The sequence below is a fragment of the Primulina eburnea genome, chromosome 1, assembly GCF_022965805.1.
Source record: "Primulina eburnea isolate SZY01 chromosome 1, ASM2296580v1, whole genome shotgun sequence".
Taxonomy (NCBI): domain Eukaryota; kingdom Viridiplantae; phylum Streptophyta; class Magnoliopsida; order Lamiales; family Gesneriaceae; genus Primulina; species Primulina eburnea.
Genome location: NC_133101.1, coordinates 15224716 through 15244567, shown reverse-complemented (window position 1 = coordinate 15244567; position 19852 = coordinate 15224716). Strand labels below are relative to the sequence as shown.

General features: G+C 36.9%; 1 protein-coding gene across 2 annotated transcripts; it reads left to right on the top strand.

Annotated features, from left to right (window-relative positions):
* On the top strand, positions 1–1629 carry LOC140811621 (cyclin-D3-3-like). Of its 2 annotated transcripts, none has more exons than XM_073169627.1 (4): positions 1–685; positions 791–998; positions 1075–1211; positions 1313–1629. In XM_073169627.1, exons 1-4 carry the CDS (start codon positions 188–190, stop codon positions 1562–1564), a joined length of 1095 nt encoding a protein of 364 aa, XP_073025728.1. In that variant the 5' UTR covers positions 1–187; the 3' UTR covers positions 1565–1629. The 2 variants fall into 2 exon arrangements, with proteins under 2 accessions (XP_073025728.1, XP_073025734.1); XM_073169633.1 differs by having other exon boundaries at positions 9–685; positions 1078–1211.
* The last annotated feature ends 18223 nt before the right edge of the window (positions 1630–19852 follow it).

Here is a 19852-nt window from a genome sequence, read left to right as displayed (position 1 = left end):
AGAAAAGACAAGCGTAACACCCACTCTGATAAACAAAATCTGTCACCCTTTCTCTCTCTGTTTTTTAAAACTGAGTCCTCCAGTCACCGCTCAGATTCAGAGAGTCAGTGGATGGTTTTAGCTTTAATTTTCTCCACCTTTCGAGTATAATGAGCGCAGGAGAAACAGCCCTCCTTCTCAGAAGAGGATGAATATACAACAAAATGCACCATTTTCCTGCTTTGATTTCCTTTATTGTGAAGAAGAAAAATGGGTTGAATGTGAGGGAGAAGAACAAGAAAGTGAAGTTACCTTAAACAACAGCAGTCCCGATTCCAGAAATCCATTCTTTTCCCACTTGTTCCATGTATTGGAACAAGATATGTTCTGGGAAGATGAAGAACTCGAATCCCTTTTCCGAAAAGAGAAAGAATCTTGGTCTAAATCCGACAGCAGTGTTGAAACCATTTGTCCCTTTTCACTAGCAAGAAAAGAATCTGTGGAGTGGATACTGAGAGTCAATGCTTATCACGGATTCTCAACCACGACTGCTATTCTTGCTGTTAATTATTTCGACAGGTTTATTTGGAGCTCAAATTTACGGACAAACAGTAAGCCATGGATGATGCAGCTTGCTGTTGTTACTTGTCTCTCCTTGGCAGCTAAAGTTGAAGAAAACCATGCCCCCCTTCTCTTAGATCTTCAGGTATGATTTTAAACCAACGTTTTTTCAGTTGGATCTTATTATTCTTTGTGGATTTTTGTTTGTATTCTTTAATCTGCTGTTAATTATCTTTTTGATCAACTTTAGGTGGAGTGTTCAGAATGTGTGTTTGATGCCAAAACCATTCAGAAAATGGAGCTTCTGGTTCTTTCATCACTCAAATGGAGGATGAATCCAGTGACCCCACTTTCATTTCTCGATCACATTGTGAGGAGGCTTGGGATGAAGGACTATAACTATATCCACTGGGAATTTCTCAGGAGCTGTGAAAATCTTCTGCTCTCAGTTATATCTGGTAAGTTTTGAGCCATATAATGGACAGAATGATTGGTCTTTAATTAGCAGTTTAATGACCAAATATTTGGATTCAGCAGATTCAAGAATCGTACACTATCTGCCATCTGTGTTAGCTACTGCCACTATGCTTCAAGTGATTCATCGGTTCGAGCCTTGTGATGATTCCATTGACCATGAAAAGCAGCTTCTTCTTATCCTCAAAACCAGAAAGGTTTGTATAAACAACTATTTTTTTTCTCCCATTTTTCAGGCTAATCATTCCATAAAAACCGAGACATTCTTTTTTTAAAAATATCTGTCCTCTTTTTACAGGAACAAGTGGATGATTGTTACAATCTGATCTCACACTTATTACACAGTAAAAACATCCCCCCAAAGCGCAAATCCAGCCAAGTTTCAAGCCTCCCAAATGGCTCAAATGATCAGTGGGAAAATTCATCATGCATTTCTTCGTCACCCAGCCAGCCAGTTCTCAAGAAAACCAGGGTTCAAGAACAGCACATGAAGCTGGGATCATTGAGCAGCAGAATTTTTGTAGATGCCGTATGGAGCAGCACTCATTGAAAAAAAAAAGAACCCTGCTCTTTTTATCTCTTCCAAGGAACATTATTCATATATCCATATATATACCTTTATAATTATTAACTTACAAATATTCTGAATGGTTGAGTAAAGTTAAATCTGCTTACATTAAAACTCTGCCTATTTGTTGCACTAGAAAAGAAGGAAAAAAACAAACAGAGTTGGTGGTGGCAGAAAGAGCTGGCAAAAAAGAAGAAGAGAGAAACATTGAAGAATATCTGCACAACTGTTGCTCTATTTATGGTGTTTTAGAGTGTGTGTGTGTGTATATATATATATATATATATATATATATATATATATATATATGTGTGTATGTATAGACAAAAACTTGTGTGAGACGGTCTCACAGGTCATATTTTGTGAGACGGATCTTTATTTGGATAATCCATGAAAAAATACTACTTTTTATGCAAAGAGTATTACTTTTTATTGTGAATATGGGCGTGATTGACCCATCTCACAGATTGAGATCCGTGAGATGGTCTCACATGAGACCTACTCGTATATATATATTCGATATTCCGAAAGTCGAGAGACAGATCTTGGTGCCATGATGTTTTTTTTAGTGTTATTCAAAAATCTCTCGTACTACAATAATTATTTTAAGTAATAATATTTTTTACGAAATATTTTCTATACAATAATATACTGTGAAAATTGTTTTTTCAATATTTTATATTTGATTCTTGTTATTTTAATTCTCATGTTATTAAATTTCACTTATATTTGTTTTTTTATTTTTATTTTTAAAAAAAATTATTGTATCATCATGTATATACTCCCTTTTATATTAATCACGTTTTATTTTAAATATAAATTAATACTCTCACTGTGCCACTTGCATAGTTTTTATTTCATTTTTCGAATGTTATAAATATATACTCCAAGTTCTAAATATAATAGTGTTTTTTGTTTTGTTTTTTTGTTTTTTGTTTTAATATGCACATATTAAAAAAATAATGAAAAACATGCGGTTATTTTTAAAAATAAATTAAGGTATTTATTTGTAAATGTTATTTTTTTAATAATTATCTTAATCTGTGTGAAAAATCAAATAATATATATATATATATATATATATATATATATATATATATATATATATATATATATATATTAAGTAATGATTTATTTTTAAAACAAACAAAAACATATAACAAAAAATGATTAAGATCTATCTGTTTAATTAGAAATATTATTTCTAACATTTATGTACTGAAAGTAGTCAAGACTCTAGATGACGAGGAAGAAAAAAGGTATAATTCCATCAATAGTAACATGAAATTAATATTCGTAAAAAGTTTAAAAAAAAAATTATATTATCATTGAGTTTTGGTGATAGACAAAATAAATAACATCAAGCTGTTTCAAGATCCAGCCGGTCATTTTATTGTAGAACAAGTTTTCCAGATCGTTGGATTATTTCAAGGCTTTTCAGGAGTTCAAGCCGTTCTATCTAAAAATCAAACCGCTGAAATTTTTTGAACTCCAGCGGCCAGAAATCCTCTGATAAGTATCTTGTCTGACTATTGAACGCAGTGCACGAGTTCAAACCGTCGTGCAAAAAGGTCAGCATTGAGAATTCCAAAAAGAAATGAGTGTTTTGAGCCGTTCAGATGAAAGCTCAATATAAAAAGATTACACAGTATCTAACAAAATTACGAAATGACAAGAAGTCGCTCTATTTTGGATATGATGCGTCAAATCTATCAAAATCATGGACTTAAAGTCAAATGAGATTTTGTGAGAATTTAATGATAATTACTGAGTATATCTATATTGTCGAGAAATAGTGAAGATGATCGTTGAAAAGAAATTTCGACCGTTGAAGCACCCTATAAATATGCAGTACATCACAAAGAATAAGGCTACTGAAACTATTTCAAATCCTGACATTTTCAAGAAAACAAGAGTCTGCATATTTCCAAGATTTTTTTGAACACTTGAGAGTTATTCTTTCTGACTTAAAAACTTTGATTTATAAAACTCATTGAACAAACTTATTTCAATTTAAGAATTCTCTTGGCTAATTGAAAATTTTAGAAACTCTTGATTGTAGGTCACAATCTCATAATCTAAATAATGATTAATGTCTTTTATGTCGAGACTACAAACATAATATTATATATTTGTTTAAAAACTCATTCATCTAAATTTTGAAGTTCCACTCATGTATATGTGTGAGTAATTGTGTGCGAAAATTGATACAATGTATGTATATCTCAAATGTATCATCATACTTGGGCTTACTCTCATTCTAGATTATTTCTTCATAACGGTTGTTCATTCTTTGAATCTCTTTCCAAAGCTTGTGTTTGATCTTTAAGATGTTGTATTTATAGCTTTCAAGAGTGATATAGCCGTTAGATATAAGAATATGACCGTTTGGGAATGTTCTGGATAGTTTCTGATATTAAAATGTTCAAATCCTCCTTGCCTACCACTTTTCTTGAGCCGACTTATTTTGAGGTCTGCTGTCAGTCTGGCTAGTCAGCTAGGGTTATCCATCAACCAAACTGATATGCCAACTGGGTTAAGGCTAGCTGATTTCATCATGTGCAAAACCAGCAATTTCATTGTGGTTTATTATTTTCAAGGGTCCCTCATGTTTATTCATCATTTTTTCCTAAATGCCCCATATGCTCGACTTTACAATTATGACTCAATCAATAAGTCTTTTCAAGCTTATAACGTAAGACTACGACTCAGGCTATAATAAAAGGTAGGAAAATAAAAAAGACAGTAAATAATATATTTCTTATGTGGCTCACTTACTCAGCTCTAATTCTCTACTAATTATTGAATTTCAAGCACTGCTGCTGACGTATTTTTGTATAGGCTGCCATTAGAAGCTGCATCAAGCATAGTCGCACTGATGGATCCACCCTGTATAAGAAAATCTCAAATTTTTGTTCTAGTGAGAACCCATGTCTAAGACACATTCTCAACATATTTTTAAATCTCTCCCGTGATGAATTCAGTGATTCCCCATCCTTCTGCCTAAAAGATGTGATATCATTTCGCAGTTATGTAATCTTAGTTGGTGGGAAATACCTGTTCAGGAATACCTCAACCTAACCATCCCATGTGGTGATAAAATCCACTAGTAAATCATGGAGCCACTACATCGCCTCTCCTTGCAGTGAAAACGGAAATAGCCTCAATCAAAAAGCATCATTTCTTAAATCATTGGATTTAATAGTATCGCAGATAGACAAAAATTGTTCTATATGTGCATTCAGATCCTCGGAAGGTAATTCCCCAAAATTTGACTTGAGTTGAATCATCTGGATGATGGATGACTTAAGCTCAAATGTATTTGCTTGCATCGTTGGGCGAACAATGCTGGACCCATAACGTCCAACCATTGGTCCATGAAGATCCATCAGAGTATGGTTATCCTCTGCTCCAGCTATATCTTCAGAACTCTCTGTATAATTTCTTATAGTCTGTGTCAAATTCCTCTTCAGATTCAAACTCAAGAGCTAGGTTATTCTGCCTATGGGCTCTATGTATACGTCGAAGAGTGCTTTCAATCTCCAAATCAAGTGGGACAAGGTTTTATTCTCTCGAGCATGGCTCATATAACATGAGCTAAACTCTTGAAATAAAAACAAAGTGCACAATTCAACCACCAGGTGAAAGAAAGAATTAAATCTTAAAATAGAAGAGACTAAAAATATCAAAAATAAAAACCTAGTCTCAAACAAATAATCAATCCTAATATTTAAAAAATATTCCCCATCAGCAGTGCCAAAAACTTGACCAACAATTTCGATCGGAAAAACTAGCAAGTGCACTAGGTCAAGTAATAATATAGTTGGATAGAAACCAAGTCGTTTCCACATAGCCTATTATCCAATTACTAGGATATAAATTATTTAATTTAATCTATCCTATATAAAATAAGTGATTTTTATGAATAGTTAGACTAATTTCAAAAAATAAACTATTCTAGAGCAAATAACACAATTCAATTAAATATTGGATTAAGCTTAGGAGAAATTTAAATTCAAATAAAATGATCGGGAATACGCTACTATATCAAACATCAGTTACTGTCACGTATTGGATTCGATCAAACAGTAATTATTCTAAAATCACGATGAAATTATCTATCTTAATTATTAATTAATTTCTAGAATTAATAATCATATTTTTATTTAACAATCTAACTATTTCTAATTGAATATAATTAAGTAAAAATACTTTCAAAAACTATGGAATTCCAGATATTTGTCTAACATCGCACAATGAACCAAAGTGTAATGCCCGAGATTTTGATTATTGTAATCTTATGTGATTGTTGATTAATTGATATGATTATTGCCGGGCCATTCCGAGATCAGATTTGGGCAAAGAATATGAAAAGCTAAGATTTTGGGCCGAAGGGTTGGCGCTGGGCGGAAGTTGTGACCGCCCGAGCGCCATTGAATAAGGGAAGAAACCCGAACACCTCGCGCACGGACGGTAAGTTATATCCGCCCGAGCGCGATTGTTTATTATGCGAGGGCCGAATGTTTCGCGCACGGGCAGAAATTTATGTCCGCCCGAGCGCCAGTCGATTTTCATGAAAAAGTGACACGTTTCTTCAGCATGCAATGGATGTATATATATATATATTGCCATCCTTCAGAAATCAGAAGCAAGAAACGAAGAAAAGAATCGAGAAAGTTTCAGAAAATTCTTACGCCTTTAGATTTCGATCCGCTTGTTCGATTTTCAATCCGACTTCAGTACTGTGTTCCTATCGACGCAGGCTACAACTGGACGTAAGTTTTGTTACGTTTTGATATGTTTTGAAATTATGATATTGTTGGAATCGAATACACTTCATATATGATGTTCTTGGCATGTTAGACATCGTAGAATCGAAGTCAGATTGAGAAACAGATTGATTATGGAATTGTTATGATTTTTCAGAATATATAGATTGATATTGGACAGATTTGGAGTATGGATTGATTACAGATTGTATTGGATATGAGTTATAGATTGTAATTGATATATGTTGATGTGGTATTAACGGGGATGTTGAGATCGTTCCGTTATGCCGTTGATTTTGAGTTGAATCCAGATTGATCAGATTGGTATTGATTTGAGCAGTATATTGATATGATATTATTGATATTGTCATTGCCAGATTGAGGGATTGATAGACTTTGAATTCCAGACAGGAACGTCTTCAGAACTGCAATAAAAGAAAGGTATAAGTCAATGTGGTATTGGGAGATCGACTCGAGTAGGATATACTTGAGTTTCCCTAAATCACATACTTATTATTATTGTATTCATTGATTTGATTTGATATGCTTGTTCTATTGATTATAGGAAGCATGTATTAGATGAGTATTAGACGAGTGATCTTGTGACATAAGTGCCGATAGTGATGGAATCGTCATTGGCACATTGCACATTGTCACAAGATAGTGAATTGGCGATAGTGCCACAGTCTGTGACGGATAGGTCAAGACACCAGATGCTTGGTTATATCGATTGAATAGAATTGGAGTTTCTTCTATTACTAAATTCGATATAGGAATACCAACGTTTGGAAACCGGGATCCCTAGACTAGGATTGAGTCTAGTCTGAGACGTGGAGTCACGAGTCTGATTGACAGTTTTATATGGATTATGTTTTCAGATTTGATAAATATTACGGATATTTGCTACATGCCTTTACATTGTTTATATGATTCCATGTTTCATTGATTTATACTGGGATTTTATTCTCACCGGAGTTATCTGGCTGTTGTCGTGTTTGTATGTGTGCATGACAACATGTGGGACACGTTCAGGGTCGAGGAGATGAAGAGAGATCGTGATTAGAGTGGAGACTACGGAATTTGATTTGAGATAGGGTTTAAACACTTGATATGTAGTTATTAAACCTTAGTCTTGAATGATTGTATATAGTACAAGACTTGTACTTTAATACTGATAAGTATGTTAAAATGTATTCCATTACGTTCCGCATGTAATACTATATTTAAAAAAGAAAAAATTTTAGACCCTGTTTACTTTAAATTGATTAAATTGTTCCAATGATGATTAAGAACTTGATTAGCGTCCGGGTCCCCACAACATGTGGTATCAGAGCGATAGATCATTTAGACTGAGATAGGAGCTAGTGAGCGGGGTAGATTGAGTTTTCTTTCCTTACTTTTGATTGCTAGCATGTTTTACTGCTTTATAATGCATGTTTATCTGTTTATCTTAATTGATTTGAAAACATGTGTTATTGAGAAAGAATCAGAGCCGATTCTGGATCAGCAGTAAGATGATCGGAGGAGGACTGAAACATATTTGTATATTTGGTTGCTAACCCTTTTGATAATCAGATATGCCTCCCCGAAGAGTACCGGAACAGGGCAGTACTTCGAATCCTCCAATGGATGTGACAGCAACACCAATGGAGACATTGTTGAAGAGATTTCAGTCATTTCATCCACCTACACTGAAAGGTACTGAGATAGCAGTGGATTGTGAGAGTTGGCTGGACGATATTGAGATGTTGTTCGAGTCCTTGGATTACACTGATGAGCGGAGAGTGAAATTGATAGGACACCAGTTGCATGACGTTGCAAAGAACTGGTGGATTACAACAAATCGGGCATTGGAGCATCGAGGTATAGTTATTACCTGGAATTTGTTTAGAACTGAATTTTATCAGAGGTTCTTTCCAGTGTCGTACAGGAAGGATAAGGGAGCCGAGTTTGCAAACTTGAGACAGGGTCAACTGAACATCGAAGAATATGTGGCCAAGTTCTCTACATTACTACGATTTGCTCCACATGTGGCCGAGAATGACGAAGCCGTTGCTGATCAGTTCATTAATGGCCTGAATCCGAAAATCTTTACCTTAGTGAATACCGGAAGACCGAATAATTTTACTGATGCCTTGAACAGAGCGAAGGGAGCCGAAGTCGGTCTGATGAGACAGAGATGAGCTTCGTTTGTACCACCAGCACTGAGACCCCAGATTCCTCCACCTTCTCCCAGATTTGAGGGTGACAGCAGTAATGGGAGTTGAAAGAAAGAATTCCTGAAAGCGAGAGGAAAGCAGTTCAAGAGATCTGGAAGCAGTTCATCCAGTTCTGGCGGCTCGAGACAGACCGGTCAGGACCAGAGTTATACAGGACCATACTGTAGCACTTGTGGAGGGAAGCATTCGACTGAGCAGTGCCGAGGAGTGTTTGGCAGTTGCCGTATATGCAGACAGCAGGGACATTTTGCTCGAGTTTGTCCCCAGAGAGATACTCAGAGATCACAGGGTGCTGCATCATCTAGATCAGTAGCTCCGACTGGTAGACGACCACCAGCTGCAGTTCACTCTTTCCAGCCAGCACCATCTAAATCACAGCCGAGGCCAAGATGAAGCTAGATAGTCAGCTAGCCTCCTAGACAGCAGGACAGAGTGTTCGCTCTGACTGAGGAGCAGGCTCAGGATGCACCAGACGATGTTGTTGCAGGTAACTCTTTTATTTCTGGTTACCCTGCTTATGTATTGATAGACACTGGTGCATCGCATATATTTATATCTGAGCGATTTGCATTGAGTCATGCGTTGCCTATTGAGTCATTATCTGTTGTAGTGTTTGTCGCTTCTCCGTTGGGGACATGTTAAATATCTGTGAAGTCTGTTAAATCTTGTATACTGCAGTATGATGGACATGAAATTGAGTTAGATTGTATTGTGCTTGGGTTGTCTGATTTTGACTGTATTATCGGTATCAATATGTTGACCAAGTACAGAGTTACTGTCGATTGTTTCCACAAGATTGTGAGATTCAGACCTGAGATGGCTGATGAGTGAAAATTCTACGGTAAGGATTCTCAATCTAGAATTCCTTTTATATCTGTATTGTCTATGACTCGATTGTTACAGAAAGGAGCGGAGGGATTCCTTGTCTATTCAGTTGATTTACTGAAATCGAGTCCATCATTGGCGGACTTGCCAGTGGTGTGTGAGTTTGCTGATGTCTCTCCAGATGAGATTCCTGGTTTGCCTCCGGTTCGAGAGATAGACTTCAGCATTGAGTTGATGCTAGTACAGTTCCGATTTCAAGGGCTCCATACAGAATGGTACCGATTGAGTTGAAAGAATTAAAAGAACAGTTGGAGGATTTACTGGCCAAGGGGTATATCAGACCGAGTGTGTCTCCTTGGGGTGCTCCAGTACTGTTTGTGAGGAAGAAAGACGGTTCGATGAGACTTTGTATCGACTACCGGCAACTGAACAAAGCAACGGTAAAGAACAAATATCCTTTGCCTCGTATTGATGATTTGTTTGATCAGTTGCAGGGTTCATCTGTATATTCCAAGATCGATCTGAGATCTGGATACCATCAGCTGAGAGTCAGGGATTCTGATATCTCGAAGACAACATTTAGAACAGGTATGGACATTATGAGTTTATTGTCATGCCATTTGGTTTGACGAATGCACCAGCTGTATTATGATTATGTACCGTGTCTTTCAGAGATATCTTGATGATTTCGTTATCATATTCATTGATGAAATTTTGATATATTCGAAGAGTATGATTGATCATGCTGAACATCTGAGAATTGTTTTGAGAACTCTGAGGGCTGAGAAATTGTATGCCAAACTGTCCAAATGTGAGTTTTGGTTGAGACAGGTTGTATTTCTGGGTCACATCATATCTGGTGATGGGATTTCTGTTGATCCTAGCAAAGTCGAGGCCGTGATCAGTTGGCCGAGACTGACATCAGTGCCAGAGATACGCAGCTTTATGGGTTTGGCAGGATATTAATATCGATTTTTTAAATATTTCTCGAGCATTGCCAAACCGATTACGCAGTTGACTCAGAAAAATGCTCCGTTTGTATGGTCTGAAGAATGTGAGACCAGCTTTCTGGAATTAAAGAGAAGACTGACCAGTGCCCCGATCTTGACGATTCCATCAGGTACTGGTGATTTTGTGGTTTACTGTGATGCATCTCACCGAGGATTGGGTTGTGTACTGATGCAGCGAGGGCATGTTATTTCGTATGCTTCGAGACAGCTGAAGCCCCATGAATCTCGTTATCCAATTCATGATTTTGAATTGGCGGCCATTGTCTTTGCTTTAAAGATATGACGACATTATCTGTACGGTGAAAAGTTTGAGATCTATTCTGATCATAAAAGCCTGAGGTATCTGTTTTCGCAATCCGAGATGAATATGAGGCAACGAAGATGGCTTGATTTACTAAAGGATTTCGATTGTGAAATCAAGTACTATCCGGAGAAATCCAATACAGCAACTGATGCACTGAGTCGAAAGGTATGTTCCTTATCCTTATCGACGATTGGTGTTTCAAATTTGATAGAAGATTGATGTTTGTCTGGATTAGCCTTTGAAACAGATTGTCAGCCTCTGAGATTATGTGCTATTCAGGTTGAACCAGAACTGTTATTGCGAATCAAAGAGGCACATAAAGTTGATCAAAATGTACAGAATTAGATTACCATGGTCAGAGCTGGACATCAATTGGAATATAAGGTTTGTGACAGTGTTTTTTACGTGAATAATCGTATTGTTGTGCCGAATGTTTCAGATTTGAGAAAACAGATACTAGCACAAGCACACAACAGTCGTTTTAGCATTCATATTGGTGGCAGAAAAATGTATAATGATTTGAAGACACAGTACTGGTGGAAACAGATGAAATCTGATGTTATTGAATTTGTAGTTAAGTGTCTGAATTGCCAACAGGTGAAAGCAGAAAGAAAGAAACCAGAAGGATTGTTACATAATTTGTCCATTCATGAATGGAAATGGGATCACATTTCCATGGATTTTGTGACGCACTTACCACGTTCCTCCAGAGGTTGTGATGCGATTTGGGTTGTGATTGACAGATTGACAAAATCTGCATGTTTTATTCCATACAAAATGACGTATATATATGACCAGATGGCCGATATTTATGTCAGAGAGGTGGTCAGATTGCACGGAGTGCCGAAGTCGATTGTTTCAGACCGTGATCCTCGATTTACTTCGCACTTCTGGCAGAGTTTGCAGCAGGCTCTCGGTACGAAGTTACATCTGAGTACCGCATATCATCCCCATACTGACGGAAAGTCAGAACGTACGATTCAGACATTAGAGGATATGCTGAGAGCTATAGTGCTTGACTTTAGCACTAATTGGCAGGATGCCTTGCCTCCTTGCGAGTTTTCGTACAATAATAGCTATCAGACGAGCATTGAGATGGCTCCATTTGAGGCGTTGTACGGAAATAAATGTCGATCCCCTTTGTATTGGGATGATATCTCGGAAGTTCCCGAAATTGGACCTGATATGATCAGAGATATGACGGAAAAAGTGAAGCTGATTCAGAAGAAAAAGGCAGCTCAGGATCGACAGGCCAAATATGCCAACATCAGACGACGAGCGTTGGTATTTGAGACTGGAGATAGAGTATTTTTTAATATTTCACCTTTCCAAAGAGTTGTCAGATTTGTCAAGAAAGGAAAGTTGTCTCCACGATACGTTGGTTCATATGAGATTCTCGAGAAGATAGGAGACCATGCATATCGACTAGCATTACCGTCTTAATTATTGGGGATACATGACGTCTTGCATGTATCTATGCTGCGGAAATATCTTCCTGATGATTCTCACATTATTTAGCCAGACGAGGCAGAACTTGATGAAAGTCTAAGTTATGTTGAAAAACCGATCCAGATTATCGATCACAAGGAAAAGCAACTCAGAATGAAGACGATTCTTCTTGTAAAGGTTCAATGGACTCGTCATGGCATTGAGGAAGCTACTTGGGAGACTTAATCATACATGAGACATGAATTCCCAGACTTATTTCGATGATGTAAGTTTTCTATTCAGTATTATCTGATATGCACTTCCTTTCGATATGATTTGATTGTCTGGGATTTCGGGGACGAAATCATATCTTAGGGGGGAGAAATGTAATGCCCGAGATTTTGATTATTGTAATCTGATGTGATTGTTTATTAATTGATGTGATTATTGTCGGGCCATTCCGAGATCAGATTTGGGAAAAGAATATGAAAAGCTAAGATTTTGGGCCGAAGGGTTGGCGCCCGGGCGGAAGTTGTGACCGCCCGAGCGCCATTGAATAAGGGAAGAAACCTGAACACCTCGCGCCCAGGCGGTAAGTTATATCCGCCCGAACACGATTGTTTATTATGAGAGGGCCGAACGTTTCGCGCCCGGACGAAAATTTATGTCCGCCCGAGCGCCAATCGATTTTCATGAAAAAGTGACACGTTTCTTCAGCATGCAATGGATGTATACATATATATTGTCATCCTTCAGAAATCAGAAGCAAGAAACGAAGAAAAGAATCGAGAAAGTTTCAGAAAATTCTTACGTCTTTAGATTTCGATCCGCTTGTTCGATTTTCAATCCGACTTCAGTACTGTGTTCCTATCGACGCAGGCTACAACTGGACGTAAGTTTTGTTACGTTTTGATATGTTTTGAAATTATGATATTGTTGGAATCGAATACACTTCATATATGATGTTCTTGGCATGTTAGACATCGTAGAATCGAAGTCAGATTGAGAATCAGATTGATTATGGAATTGTTATGATTTTTCAGAATATATAGATTGATATTGGACAGATTTGGAGTATGGATTGATTACAGATTGCATTGGATATGAGTTATAGATTGTAATTGATATATGTTGATGTGGTATTAACGGGGATGTTGAGATCGTTCCGTTATGCCGTTGATTTTGAGTTGAATCCAGATTGATCAGATTGGTATTGATTTGAGCAGTATATTGATATGATATTATTGATATTGTCATTGCCAGATTGAGGGATTGATAGACTTTGAATTCCAGACAGGAACGTCTTCAGAACTGCAATAAAAGAAAGGTATAAGTCAATGTGGTATTGGGAGATCGACTCGAGTAGGATATACTTGAGTTTCCCTAAATCACATACTTATTATTATTGTGTTCATTGATTTGATTTGATATGCTTGTTCTATTGATTATAGGAAGCATGTATTAGATGAGAATTAGACGAGTGATCTTGTGACATAAGTGCCGATAGTGATGGAATCGTCATTGGCACATTGCACATTGTCACAAGATAGTGAATTGGCGATAGTGCCACAGTCTGTGACGGATAGGTCAAGACACCGGATGCTTGGTTATATCGATTGAATAGAATTGGAGTTTCTTCTATTGTTGAATTCGATATAGGAATACCAACGTCTGGAAACTGGGATCCCTAGACTAGGATTAAGTCTAGCCTGAGATGTGGAGTCACGAGTCTGATTGACAGTTTTATATGGATTATGTTTTCAGATTTGATACATATTACAGATATTTGCTACATGCCTTTACATTGTTTATATGATTGCATGTTTCATTGATTTATACTGGGATTTTATTCTCACCGGAGTTATCCGGCTGTTTTCGTGTTTGTATGTGTGCATGACAACATGTGGGACAGGTTCAGGGTCGAGGAGATGAAGAGAGATCGTGATTAGAGTGGAGACTACGGACTTTGATTTGAGATAGGGTTTAAACACTTGATATGTAGTTATTAAACCTTAGTCTTGAATGATTGTTTATAGTACAAGACTTGTACTTTAATACTGGTAAGTATGTTAAAATGTATTCCATTACGTTCCGCGTGTAATACTGTATTTTAAAAAAAAGTTTAGACCCTTTTTACTTTAAATTGATTAAATTGTCCCAATGATGATTAAGAACTTGATTAGCGTCCGGGTCCCCACACAATGAAAACTTAATGATACCATCTTCAATAAACAACAGATATCAAAGCAATATAAATGGCATCTCGTGGCATTAATTACAGCATGGAATTGATAGTTCTATGACCTGTGACCTTGGTAAGTATCTCTTTGATATAAATATCAAAACTATGAGAGATACTCGTAATCATGAAATTGGCCAATGATATGCATGTAATTACTATCAATCATTGGCTTGAATCATAGGTGTTTCATTGAGGCAATTGAACAAAGACTTGGTAGGCAACAATAACTTCTAGCTCCTTTGTCAATAAAATTAATGGTAATCCTTTGATCAATGAATATATATCAACAAATATGTCAAGAAGATAACAATAGAAGGAGCTAGACATCAAATAACATGGCTTTTGTACATATATAAATCATGTGAGCACAAAGGATAGCCACTACTTACAACCCAACAAGCAAATGATTTCTTAGATGATCTTGAAGGGAATTCTACAAAAAAAAATACATGAATTCAACCATTAATCATCCCCAATAATCAAAGAACTCAACCAAGCCATCAATTACCTTCAATTTCTCAATTTCTACTAAACTCAAAAGATAGCGTTCTTACCTTGAAGCTTGGAAACTTAGAAGGAGAATATAAGAAATTTACTGAATTCATTAAACTTGAAGTTGAGAAATGTAGGAGAGAAAATTTGAGAAGAAATGGCATGAACCGATCAAAAGAAGAAGGAAGAGTTTAGAAATAAGTAGAAGCCTCTAGAATAATATTTATACTACCTTCTCACACCCAAAATCGCATTTTAGAGTAGCAATTCTCGCAAGCCTAGCGCCACGGCTCCACCTTGTTGGCGCTGCGGCGCTAGGGCTTCGGCTCTGGCGGCGCTGCCTCTGCACACCTAGCAGCACTGCTCCCCGACGATGCGGTGCTGCTTCTGCGCCACAAGATCATCACCAACACACTTAAAATCCATCCTTTTCCAATCATATGCAATACCAATGAACTAAACATCCAAATACATCATCCCATCATCCATCAAAACATCACAACAAGAACCCATCCTCCACCATAACCATCACCAACTATGAAACATAATACCAAAAATAATAAACATACTATTACCATTTCAATAAACATAACCATAACAAATAACCATTCCACAATATCTCAACCATCAAACCATATAACACCATATACAATAAGGCATAGTTTGGTACACATGATAATAGAGAGGTAAATGAACCGAACTGTTCGTGAGCTTTTCGGATCTCGGCTCGTTAAAAAGCTCGTTCGGGCTCGTTCGTTAAGCTTATCGAGCCGAGCCCGAGCCTTATTTTGGGCTCGACAATTTTGTTGAGCCGAGCTTGAGATTAATGATGTTCGGCTCGTTAGCTCGTGAACATGTTCGATAATAGGTTCGTGAGCTCAAAATTGAGCTCGGCTCGTTTAGCTGTCTCGTGAGCTCGAGCTCGAGCTCGGCTCGTTTAAGTGGTTCACGGGCGCGGCTGCTTCCACTACAAAAAAAACGGAAATATCAGCGACGGTCTGTGTTAAAACCGTCGCATATTAAATTAAGCGACGGTTTAAATCAAACCGTCGCTATTATAGCGACTGTTATGAATAAACCGTCGCCGATTAATATAAGCGACGGTTTAAGCAAACTGTCGCTGATAGCAGCGGTTTTGGTTAGGGTTTAGGGTTCAGGGTTCAGGGTTTTAGCAAACTGTCTATAAATTGTCGCGTTTAGAGTCGTTTGTAACATTTGCACTTAGTCATCCTGAGTGTTTATTAAATGGATATATTATTTGTCCTTACAATCGAAAAAAATGTCAGAACAAACCATATTTAGACGAAATTACAAACCATTTGTGTTTCCTAATAAAAAGTACAAAATTGTTGATGTCAATCGAAAAAAGAGTTTGGATACTACGAACCATTTGTGTTTCCTACGCAAGCCTCGCAAGTTGTGTGATATGTGTCGTTTTTACGTGTTTTATTGCATTAATCTGTGTGTGTTTTGCATTGCGCATCGTTTGTTTCAATCACATTCTGTTCATTTTAGAATAAATATTTGCATTTTATCCTATCTCACTCGGGCATGATGAATTTGCAGGAAACACGACCGGAAGAACCAAAATCGGAGCCAAGTGCCAAGTCAAGACAAAAAGGGCAGAGGAGTTGGCGCTCGGGCGGTGAAATTGTACCGCCCGAGCGCGAGGAGAGAAATGCCGAAACATCTCGACAGAAAGTTCGGCGCTCGGGCGGTAGTTTTCTACCGCCTGAGCGCGAGAGATGTCATACAATGCCCAATTACAGAAGAGTCCGCGCTCGAGCGGTAGTTTTCTACCGCCCGAGCGCGAATGCCGAACGCCTCAAGGAGATTTACAGAAGGTGTGGCGCTCGAGCGGTACTTTTCTACCGCCCGAGCGCCACCTATTTTTGGAAAAAGATCAATCTCGATTCCATTCCTTAATTCTGAAGAGGGAAGATATGGTAGGGGAGAGGCACGAATTCATGATTATTCAGACTTGATTTGGCAGCCGTCACAAGCTTTTGGAGAGAACTTTGCGCTTGGATTGAAGATTTGAAGCTTTCCGGGCACCGTTCTTCGCAGATTTCGTCTCGCCTAGTATTTCTAATCTAGTTTCTTTCATTTTAAACATTGTTGCATTTATTTTTACTATGAATTCTAGTAGCTAAACTTATTATTTGTTGGGATTAAAGGGGATCCTACCCCGAACGTGATTTGAATTAATTTGTATTTCGATTGTGCGTTATTCTTGATTTTACTACTGTTTTATCGTGTCATTAAGGCGTAGCTAACTTTAACGACGTTTTCATTCACGAGTGAGTTCGAGAGAATAACGAGTGATAGGATCGAGTAGTAGAATTCGCGGATCTACAATTTACATAGATATATGAAATTGGATACGTGCCGATAGTCATAGTCCTAAGGGTCGAAAACTAGGGGATTTTATAGATCGAAATGCGATTCGCTCGTGATAAATAATTAAAGATATTTAATTACTTCATTGAGTGGAATTAGTTTGGCATAGCTCGAGAGAGTGTGTTCAATAGATTAGGAAATCCTGTCGGAAGCGTAGATCACAATCGAACGAATTAATAAATTAACGAGGGGTAGGTGAACCGAGATTCCCAACAAATCCATTTTTCATTGAATTTTACTCAACCATTCTAGACATTATATCTCATTACTTGATTTTGAATCTTTTTATTTGCATTCTTATTTGATTTTAGTAGTAATAAAACAACCAACTCAATTTTCGTTGCTAAATGTTAAATAACTGAAAATAACAATTGTAAAACACAGTCTTCAGTGGAACGATACTCGTACTCACGTACACTATATTATTACTTGACATCGTGCACTTGCGATTAATTTTTGAGCATACAAAATAATATTTTATTGGGGATTTCACTGTGCAAGTTTTGCTCGATCATTGTGTTTTTGACTTATCCAACAACGAAGAGAGCAGAATCAGATTGGATGCATGTGAGTACTCTACGTAGGCGAGCTTATGTCACTGATGTTGAGCCAAATACTGAGCATAATCAAATTGATGCGAATGATGCATTTCAAAACAACGAAAGTGGACCTCATGACATCTCAACTCAATTTCTTTTATCGTCTCAAAATCTAGTCGATGTTAATGTTATGTACGACAACGAAATTGATTTGAACTGAAAGTGAAACAGAAGAGGTTCAATATTCGAGATACGATGTTCGTGACATTAATTGAATTGTACTTTGGAAAAAATATATATTTCATTAATTATAAATGTTAATGTTTTACAATTATTGAATTTATTTTAGCGAGCACGACATGGCAGAGATCCAACGCCATGGGAGCTATACGTTCACACAAATCGACATGCAGATGGATCTTTCGTTGACACGCGATCCCGCCTGCTCCACGTAAGTTTATTAAATTTCGTTATTCTCATCAACGTTACATTACGAAAATTCAATTTGATTCATTTTAAATCAACCTCACAGGAGGAGATGGATCGCTACATGGCTGATTCATTTTGTATGAAACACTTGTATTATTATTTGCAGATTAATAATATGATTACATTTCTCAAATTTTGTTAATTTTTTTTCGATTATACAGTACAATATATTTTTATTTCAGATTTAAATAATTATAACATTTAAAAAAAACAATTACCGTTGCGAAAATAGCGACGGTGTACGATAACCGTCTCTTTTTGGCGACGATGTCTGTAACCGTTGCTATTTGCGACAGTTGTACAATAATGTCGCCGATCTAGATCGGCGACGTTATGCGTAACCGTCGCTGTTGGCGACGGTTTATGAAAAACGTCGACAATCCAGATCGGCGACAGTTTTTGTCAATACCTGTCGCTATTAGCGACGCTTTTACTCAAAACCCGTCGCTATTAGCGAACCGCCATTAACGAGCCGAGCTCGAGCCGAGCCCGAGCGTCATAACTTCCGAATGAGCCGAGCCCGAGCTTCAAACCAAAGGCTCGTAACGAGCCCGAGCCGAAAAAATAGTTAAACGAGCCGAGCCCGAGCCCGAGCCAGCTACTGTTCGGCTCGGCTCGGCTCGGCTCATTTACATCCCTACATGATAAGATATACATGTGATATATAATATAAGGATAAGTTAAGAATAAATAAAATGTAGGATAATTTATTTAATGTTTGGTATGATTTTAATAAGAGTGATTAAATTTATATATTAGATTATAATGACAAAATTAGCCTTATCATAATAAATTTTATTATTTGGGTACACATTGAATATGTTAATTTACCTTCGTGTAAGTCGATGATAATTAGTTCACCAAGTATTATTACATATATATATATATATATATATATATATATATATATATATATATATATATATATATATATATATTTATATATTATTAAACAAATATGATCCGTTTTATATGATCGATGCAAGCTTACAAGTAAATGAGAGAAGATAGGGTTTTGGATTTTTATATTGGGGAAAATTAAGTCATTTTTAGTTTATTTTATCATTAAATTAAAATTATCACACCTCTTACAAAGGATATTTTATCATTGTATAAAATTATTTATCACGGGCCCATGATAATATCACAGGCTTTCTAAAAAGGTACCAAACGTAGGATAATGAGGATTATTTATCTATCACTCCATTATCCAGTGTACCAAACTATGCCTTAAGAGGATAAAAAGTTGGAATATTACAATCTCTCCTCCTTATAAAAATTTCGCCCCCGAAATTTGATTACCGTCAAATAAAATCGGATAACGATGCTTCATCTCTTCTTCCAGTTCCCACGCGGCCTCTTCAATCACCTGATTCCTACAAAGAACTTTGACAAGACCAATTTCCTTGTTTCTTAACACTTTAACTTTGCGATCAAGGATTTGAACCGGTATTTCTTCGTATCTCAAGTTAGGTAAAAGTTCCAAAGATTCATACCGAAGAACATGAGATGGATTAGTTACGGAGCATAGAAATATGGAAGACATTATGAAC

Bases quoted from the DNA above. Each gene is read 5' to 3' on its own strand.
- LOC140811621 (XM_073169627.1), top strand. From the start codon at position 188: ATGAATATACAACAAAATGCACCATTTTCCTGCTTTGATTTCCTTTAT. The intron at 686-790 runs GTATGATTTTAA...GATCAACTTTAG, and splicing joins CCCTTCTCTTAGATCTTCAG to GTGGAGTGTTCAGAATGTGT. The intron at 999-1,074 runs GTAAGTTTTGAG...ATTTGGATTCAG, and splicing joins TCTGCTCTCAGTTATATCTG to CAGATTCAAGAATCGTACAC.